Source organism: Adiantum capillus-veneris, chromosome 23 (genome assembly GCF_014529385.1).
Source record: "Adiantum capillus-veneris isolate H3 chromosome 23, ASM1452938v2, whole genome shotgun sequence".
In the NCBI taxonomy this organism is placed as follows: Eukaryota; Viridiplantae; Streptophyta; class Polypodiopsida; order Polypodiales; family Pteridaceae; genus Adiantum; species Adiantum capillus-veneris.
In genome coordinates this window covers 128,836,445-128,845,871 of record NC_140953.1, presented here as the reverse complement: position 1 = coordinate 128,845,871, position 9,427 = coordinate 128,836,445, and the positions used below count along the sequence as shown (strand labels likewise).

The 9,427-nt window shown below is 45.5% G+C and overlaps 1 protein-coding gene across 1 annotated transcript in view; it reads left to right on the top strand.

The window, feature by feature from the left end:
* The first annotated feature begins 530 nt into the window (after positions 1-530).
* The window catches only part of LOC147428531 (putative glycosyltransferase), a 90,434-nt gene continuing 81,537 nt past the window's right edge, over positions 531-9,427 (top strand). Inside the window, exon 1 of the mRNA XM_086496401.1 lies at positions 531-715. Coding sequence (XP_086352527.1) covers positions 588-715 — 128 coding nt within the window. The 5' untranslated portion in view covers positions 531-587. The remainder of the gene's footprint in view (positions 716-9,427) is intronic.

Below are 9,427 nucleotides of genomic sequence, written 5' to 3'. Positions count from 1 at the left end.
GAGAGAGAGTTGCAGATAGAAAGTGCACCAGACAGGCTACACACACACACACACACACACACACACACACACAGAGAGAGAGAGAGAGAGAGAGAGAGAGAGAGAGAGAGAGAGAGAGAGAGAGAGAGAGAGAGAGGGAGAGCGAGACAACGAGCTAGAGAGAGAGAGAGAGAGAGAGAGAGAGAGAGAGAGAGAGAGAGAGAGAGAGAGAGAAACAAAGCCCGAAGGTGGGGAGGAATTCCGGTCCCTCCCTTGACCACGTGTTGGAAACAACTTGATATGGTCAGATGCCTCAAATAGTTTGATCCGGTTGTGTTTCCTGTAGCCTAGGTGACAAGCGGATAGCGCATGCACACACAGAGAGAGAGAGAGAGAGAGAGAGAGAGAGAGAGAGAGAGAGAGAGGCTGCCGAAGGCGACCAACCATACTAGTAAAAATAAAGTAATCGATAACTATGCCTCGCGTGACCGTTGCTTGAGATAATGCATCATGGTTCCCATGTAAAAGGTTGACCCACGTCCTACCCATTTTTGTTGGAATATAGCGCATTTCTTTGACCGCAGGCCTCCGCTCTCAGCAGCGTCGCAATGGAACGGATAGAGGATTGCAGGGCTGCAGGTTTGGGCAGTTTTGATGTGCTTTCGGATGAGCTCATTTGCCGTCTCCTGGAGCTTCTCGCAGCTGAAGACCTTGCAAAGCTTTCCTCTGTCAGCAGGTTGGAAATCTGTATTTGTCATTTCCATCGTCTTCTCTATGCGTAGATTGGAATCTCTCCTTGCTTTGATTTATTACATTGTGTGTGTATGTGTGTGTGTGTGTGAGAGAGAGAGAGAGAGAGAGAGAGAGAGAGAGAGAGAGAGAGAGAGAGAGCATGCACCTGCCGCTTTCGAATGTAGCGCTGCACACTGCCCCCCTTCTACAGTCGCCCATGCTGCCACCTTCCTTGCACTCTGCCCTATCCCATGCCATCGTTCTTCGTTATCGGACATATAATTCCTTAGTAGCCTCGGTTGTGCCATTCTTTGGACAGCTTGGAGATTTTGGCATGTGGTATATGAGCGGAGGTGTAGATTTCCGACTCTTTCCTCGAGGGTGGAGCACTTCAGAGTTGGGAAATGATCCGGATACGCGCAATTTATGCCTTTATTCTCAGTATTGATGCATTCTCTTGGAGGGGTCAGCAGCAGTACCTTTTGTAGATGCTGATTGTGCGACTTGTGAGTCGGTTGGCTAGAGGAGATTCTTGATAGAGCTGGATTTACTTTCGACGGACAACATGTTACTTCTCGGTCTTTCGGGGGTAGTGGTTGGATGATACTATGGTGCCTTGTATTGTTCAACCTGGGAGTTTTATAACAGATATCTTCGTCCACGAAACCCTCTCTTCACAGTTGCAAATTGCTCACTCTAGCTTCCTTGTCCAACTTCCTCTGCAGGAGTTGAGAGGGGGTGTTAGAGTTTAGGCATCTCTCTTGGTTCGTTCAGTCGGTCCCAGTTTCTCCCAGGGGCAAGTGCTAGGGAGTGAGGATTGTTTTGTGGCTGTGCCCGGCTAGTGTGAGGTAGGTTTTTCATGTCGGGTTGTGTCTAGCCATGTTTAGCCTTGGGTTTTGGCTTGGTTCCATGGCCATTTGTGCTCCTGCAGGCTGGGAATACTATTCCCTTGCCTTGTCGTATTTTTTCCCTTGTGCCCTTCTTAGGCATCTCGTGCCCCTTTCCACTGTTTTCCTATTTTCCCCATTTATTCAGGGTCATGGTTGGTGGACTGTAACAAATTTGGACACTCCAAGTTAAGATTCTACCGCGACACAACAGAGATTCACTTCAAAACAGTTCACAATTCACACTTGATTGGACATGGCCTAGCGTAGTTCCGTGCCTAGAGATATTGGCCCCAAAGATTGGCACCCCTTTCGGTATTTCTTTTTGTATGAATCTGTGCTCAAAGTACAAGAGAATGGGAGGGTGCTCACTCTCAGACTCTGCGTCTAGATGCTCTGAGAAGTGAGGGCCCTGCCCACTTATTTATAGGTTACAAGGGATACCTAAAAGTATAGCGCCAAAAGCACTAATCAAAAGCTTCTAAAATTAAAGCATCAAGTTCCAAAAGCTACTAAACGTCAAAATCTGCAAAAAGCCATCAACGCAATTTCAGGCAATTCTGTACGGCAGTCAGCGCGTTTTGCGAAGATCCGTATAGCCAGCGTGATCTGCGGAAATCCATACGCCAGCCACATCAGCATTTTCTTTATTTTAATTTCTTGTGTCCCCGGGGTCCCCTCGTCACTTGGCCATAAGTGGGACAACTTATAGGGTTGCCATGTCACCGGTTCCCCCTCTTGAAAGTATTGTAATCGCCCTCGATTACGCCTGCAAAACAGATAGAAGCTATAAACTGTCTTAGCAGACACTGATTGTTAGTACCAACGCACTAGGAACAACACATCTAGCACATGTACCAATCAACAGTCACATCACAGGACATCACATGACAAATCACATTCAAAATATGATTCCAAATCTCAGACCATGATTAATCGGCAACGTATTTAGCAATCGCATCTAGATCCAATCGGGACCTCACAGATGCCCGATTAACTAATCCATATTGCAATCATGTCTATAGAGATTTATGAGACCGAAATGCTGCAGTCATTTCGTCTATCAGTTCCTGCACTCAAACAAGTCAAGTACAAATCAATCAGTATCATTTTCATTATTGGGAATCCTAGTTAATAAGTCATGTATCAGAATACTGTCAGCTCAGCAGTATCTCTGAAACCCGAAGGGACATCAATGACTCTATATAAAATCAAAGTATCGAGGCAATCTGTCGACAAAGGAGTGGAGTGACTCCCCTCTTGTGCATACCCGCTGCACTAGATTCGCCCATGCTGAAATTGGGGTTCCATCGGAGCTGACTATGCTAAACCGAATGCTTCAAGGTAAAGTTTCACAATCTGAGGAGTATCTGCTAGGTCCTCCTCCTCCATCCACTTCGCATCCAATGTGGGATAGTTCTTGAATTTAATCAAGAACCGCCTTATCACTTTACCTTTAGTCTTTCTATCTTTATGTGCCAGTATCTGTTCTGGAACGAGTATCTCCTCGCTTTCCTCCACTTCGGGTTGCTCATCTGGCTCCCCATCATCGGGCGCATCGCCTTTAAAAGGCTTTAAGAGACTCACATGAAAAGCATTGTGAATTCTCCGAGTATAGGGCAGCTTCAGTCTAAAGGAGACATCATTTATCTTTTCTTTTATATGGAAAGGTCCATAGTATCTCATGCTAAGCTTGGGAAAAAGCCGCTCCTTTGCCTTTTTCTTTCTTAGGCGTGCCTTCTCAAAACGTAAGAGCACCCAATCGTCTTCCTTTAATTTCAAATGGCGACGGTGTCGATCTGCTGCCTTCTTGTGTCTTTCCTGAGATTTCTTTAAAGCCTCTCGGACTTGGCAAAAGCAGTGTCCAAGTCCCTCGTGTATTGGTCGGCTTCAAAAATCTAATCTTTTGTGCTTAGGAAGGGCGGAACCTTCTGAGAAACTTCAATAATCTCAAATGGCGCCCTGTCGAAGAGTGAATCGTGTTATTGTAGGCAAATTCCACCAAAGGCAAAAACTTTTCCCATTGAGTCTTTTGATCCGAAATGTAAGACTTCAATAAATCCAGTACGATTGAATTTGCAATCTCAGATTGCCCATCTGTGTGCGGGTGGAAAGATGACGAGAACTGCAACCGAGTGCCAATGTTTTCCCAAATAGCCTTTCAAAACAAACTCGTGAATCGGGGATCTCTGTCAGAGACATTGTCTCTGGCATGCCATGTAATCTGAATATCTGGGCAATGAATAGTCTCGCTAAATGATCTGGCCTGACTATTTTCTTCACTGGAATGAAACGAGCTTGCTTGCTAATCTGTCAATAACAGTCCAGATACCATCGTGTCCACTTTGTGTCTTCAGGAGATCAAAAATGAAATCCATAGCAATACTTTCCCAGGGGCCGGTGGGAATGGGTAAAGGCTGTAACAATCCTTGTGCTTTATGTGTAACAGACTTGGACACTCCAAGTCAAGAATCAACCGCGACAGCACCAAATAACCACTTCAAAACAGTTGACACTGGCCCGACGGAGTTCCGTGCCTAGAGATATTGGCCCCAAAGACTGGCGCCCCTTTCGGTATTTCTTTTTGTATTAATCAAAGTTAAGTACAAGAGTGGTTGGGTCTCACTCTCAGACTCTGCGTCCAGATGCTCCGCAGAGTGGGAGCCCAAATCACTTATTTATTTGTTTACAAGGGATGCCAAAAGCAGAGCCCCAAAAGCTCAAAATTAAAAGCCTAAAAATAAAGCAGAGGCTCTTTCTCTCTCACAAGCTCTCTCTTGAGCTTTATTCAAAAATAAAGCAAAAGACTCTCTCTCTCTCTCTCTCTCTCTCTCTCTCTCTCTCTCTCTCTTTGCTTAGAAAAAGCATCAGCGTAAATCACGCCGCAAAAAGCGGGATTCTGCCGTACGGTGCCACGTCATCATGTCTCCGCAGAGTTCAGGATCTCCCCTGTTTCCATTAGGGTTAGGGTTAGGGTTTCTACAGTGTTAGGGTTTTTGGCAGGTTTTAGGGTTTCCACAGTTAGGGTTTCTGCTCTCGGTCAACCACGTCATCACTTTGTGACATACCTCTCTCCTGAAAGCATTGTAATCGCCCTCGATTACGCCTGCAAAACAGACAGAGGCCATAAACCGTCGTAGCAGACACTGATTGTTAGTACCTACGCACTAGGAACAGACATCTAGCACATGTACCAATCGACAGTCACATCACACGACATCACAGGACATCTCACAGGACATCACATGACATTCAACATTCATTCGGATCTTAGACCATGATTTATCGGCAATATAGCTAGCAATCGCATCTAGATCCAGTTGGGACCTCATCGATGTCCAATTGACTAACCCCTATTGGAACCATGTCTATTTGAGATCAAGTAGACCAAAATGGTGCAGTCATTTCATCTATCAGTTCTTGCCCTTAAAAAAAAGTCAAGAACAAATCAGTATCATATTCAGGAATTCCATTTTATAAAGTCATACAGTAGAATATTGTCAGCTCTCAGTATCTCTGAAGCTCAAAGAGACATCAGTGACTCTAGTATCAAAATCGAGGCATCTGTTGACAAAGGAGCGGAGTAACTCCCCTCTTGTGCATCCCACTGCACCAGATCTCCGGCCAAGCTTAATTCTGGGTTCCATTTGGAGTAGACTATGCTAAACCAAAAGCCTCGAGGTAAAGTTTCACAATCTGAGGAGTATCTGCTAGGTCCTCCTCCTCCATCCACTTCGCATCCAATGCTGGATAGTTCTTGAACTTAACCAAGAACCGCCTTCGGACTTTACCTTTATTCTTCGTATCCTTATGTGCCAAAATCTGTTCAAGAACAAGGATCTCCTCGTTTTCTTCCATTTCGGGTTGCTCATCAGGCTCCCCATCGTCAGGCACATCACCTTTAAAAGGTTTCAAGAGACTCACATGAAATGCATTGTGAATCCTCCAAGTATCAGGCAGTTTCAGTCGGAAGGAGACATCATTTATCTTTTCAGAGATCAGGAAAGGTCCGTAGTATCACATACTAATCTTTGGAAAAAGCCTCTCCTTTCCCTTTTTCTTTCTCAGGCGTGCCTTCTCAAAACGTAAGAGCACTTAATTATCCTTTTTCAATTTCAAGTCGCAACGATGGCGATCCGCTGCCTTTTTTTTGTCGTTCTTGAGATTTCTGCAAAGCCTCCTGAACCTTGGCAAAAGCCGTGTCTAAGTCTTGCGTATACTCATCCGCTTCAAGAATCTTATCTTTCGTGCTTAGGAAGGGTGGAACCTTCGCAACACCTTCAACAATCTCAAATGGCGCCTTCCCTATCGAAGAGTGTCTCGTGTTATTGTAGGCAAATTCCACCAAGGGTAGGTACTTTTCCCATTGAGTCTTCTGATCCGAGATATAAGACTTCAATAAATCTAGAACCACTGAATTGGCAATCTCAGATTGCCTGTCAGTCTGCGGGTGGAACGATGACGAGAACTGCAACCGTGTGCCAATGTTCTCCCAAATTGCCTTCCAAAACAAACTCGTAAATGTGGGGTCCCTGTTGGAGACAATCGTCTCAGGCATGCCATGTAATCTGAAGATCTGGGCCACAAACAGTCTCGCTAAGTGATCCGGCTTGATTGTTTTCTTCACTGGAATGAAATGAGCCTGTTTGTTAAATCTGTCAATAACAGTCCAGATACCATCGTGACCACTCTGTGTTCTCGGGAGATAAAAAATGAAATCCATTGCAATACTTTCTCCAGGGGCGGGTGGGTATGAGTAAAGGCTGTAACAATCCGTGTGCTTTAGACCTATCAAACTTGACCTTCTGGCATACTAAGCAACTGCGCACAAACTCTTCCACATCCTTCTTGAGTCTCGGCCAAAAGAAGTATTTCTCTACCCCTTTCATGGTGGTAGCAATGCCGCGGTGACCCGTAAAAGGTGGACAGTGGCATTCAGTCATAACCTTTTCCCTCAACGGCTGTATAACGCACATGGTTTTTCTCATCAAGTAGCCATTCCGAATGGAATATTCCGCTACTGTCTCCCCATCCCGTATCCGTGTGAAAACGTCTGCAAAATCTGTATCTGTGGCATACTGGTCGACCATATCCTCGAAGCTCCTATGATGTATCGCGGAAATAGCCAGAACCAACGGCTTCTGAGTCAAAGCATCTGCCACCACATCCCTGCACATGGACAATCTGGAAGTGAACTGTGACAAGATGTTTGCCCACCGCATCTGCTTTTCCGAAAGCTGCTGCCGTGACAAGAAGTAGCGCAAACTCTGATGGTCTGTAAAGACAGTAAAATCCGCTCCGAGTCGGTAAGGCCGCCACTGAGTAAGAGCATGGATAACTGCCAAAAGCTCTTTCTCATAAATCTGTGCTGTCATTTCCGGCCTTGAGAACAATCGGCTCTCGTAAGCAATGACATGGCCTTCTTGCATTAAGACCGCACCCAGACTACGACCACAAGCATCACAATATACTTCAAATGACATCTGCAAGTTTGACAAAGTCAAAATTGGTCCCATAGTCAATTTCTCTTTCAATGTCTGAAAGGCAGTCACCTATGTGGGTCCCCACGAGAAAGGGACTGCTTTCTGTGTCAAGATATGCAAAGGGGAAGCAACCTCTGCAAACTTTCGAATGAACCGCCTGTAGTACGAACACAATCCCAAGAAGCTTCTAACTTCATGGACATTCTTCAAATCGGGCCAATCACGGATAGTCTCTATCTTGGCCGGATCCATTTGCACTCCCGCTGCTGAGACAATGTGTCCCAAAAAGTGTATCTCTGGTAGGAAAAATTCACTTTTCTTTGCATTAATCACTAACTTGTGATCTCGTAATGCCTGAAATACCCTGAAGCAGATGATCTCTGTGTTCTGCCTCATTCTTGGAGAAAACAATGATATCGTCAAAGAATGTGCCAACAAATAGCCTGTACTCTCGAAATGTCCTGTCCGTCATTCGGTTAAATGTCGCAGGAGCATTGGTTAAGCCAAAAGGCATCACCAAAAACTCAAATAACCCAAAAGTTGTCCGAAAAACTGTCTTGTAGACGTCTCCCGGCGCGATTGTGATATGATGATATCCACTCTTCAAATCAATCCTGCTAAAGCACGAGGATCCCTGTAATCTGTCGAGTATATCATCGATCCTAGGAATCGGAAATCTGTTCTTGATGGTGATTTTGTTGAGAGCTCTATAATCGATGCACATTCTCCGAGATCTGTCTTTCTTCAAAACCAACAACACTGGAGAGCAATACGGTGAAGTACTAGGCTGGACAAGACCCTTTTCCAAGAGGTCTTTCACTTGGTTCATAATCTCTTCGTTCTGTGCTCGGCTCACGCGGTAAGGTGGCCGGTTCGGTGGTGTGCTTCCAGGTATCAGATCAATGGTATGATCTTCAGGACGAGCAGGTGGTAGCTCGCCTGGTAGGCCCTCTAAGAAGCAGTCGGCGTGAGAGTGGAGAAAATCTTGGCATTCTTTATCAAGTTTAGACATATTTGTCCTATCCTTATCACTCAATTCTTTCATAAAGATCGAGTAAACAAACAGACTGGATTTCATTAATTAAGAATGGCCGAAGCCGATACAATAGGGATAGACTCGCCTTTCAGTTTAATGTGAAGTACAATGGTTTTGCCCTTCTCTGTAGTCAATGTCGCTTGCCTCGCCCGATAATCGACCACGGCGTTGTTCTTGTGGTACCAAGGAATCCCTAAGGGAACATCACAACCTTCCAAAGGCATTATGAAAAAGTCCTCATGCCCCAAATAACCTTGACAATGCAACCGAAGTTTGCCAATGACAGGTGTAATGGCTACGTCCCTGCCGGGTGCCGCTAGAACAGCCTCCGTAAGTGGTCCCATCCGATCGGGAGTGATCTCGAGCCGCGCCGCCAATTCTGGTGAAATGAAGTTGGCCTTGGCTCCTCCATCAAAGAAGATCAGAGCCTCTTGGTCTTTCACTTTGCCCCAAGCTCGGCAAAGTTATGTACTCTCGTCCATGGTGTTGGGATCGGTACCCACACAATCTGGAACTAGTCCTGTTTTCATCTTGCCTTTTCTTCCACGTTCCTCAGCTGCTCTCGAACTCTCAGGCCTTTCGTCATCCTTGTGATTCTGTTCTTTCTGTGCCTTTTTAGGGCACTTCGCGGAGATATGTCCATGTTTCCCGCATCCAAAGCACTTTCCCTCTCTGATGAAACGAGCTCTCTCCTGAGGAGTAAGCTTGGGTCCTGCATCCTTCTTTTCTGGGTTGCTCTTTCTCTTTCTACTTTCATTCGCTAAAGTTTGTTCAGCTCGTTGTGTCATGACCTCATCGGTGGGGTAGGTCAGACTGCCAGAGTGAATGGCAAAACCCCGCTTCGCATGACTCATCAACTCTTGAATAGAAGCTGACTTCTGTTCCAAGCAGTGATCTCGGATCTCTGTAGGTAGACCCAAGGTAAACTGCTCAATCTATTCTCTGAACGAGATCTTCTTGAATGAAGAGGCGGGTAGAAAAGAGCTCCAGAATCTCTCGCAATAAGCATCCACTGTATCTCTCTTGGTCATCCGAAGATGGTTCCAAGCAGCTCGTATATCGCGTTCATACTCTTGAGTCAGCCAAGAAGAAATAAAAAGCTTCTTAAATTTCAGCCATTTAATTGGCGCAGTCTTGTTTAAAAGAAGCGTGGACCACCAAGTTCGAGCATTCCCCTTAAAATAAGAGGCAGCTCTCCGAATCTTGGAGTGCTCTGAGTAGCGTCCTCCCGCAAAAGCGATATCAAACTGCTGTGTAAAAGACAAAGCCTTCGAAGCATCTTTATATCCTGAAAAAGTGTCAAATTTGAT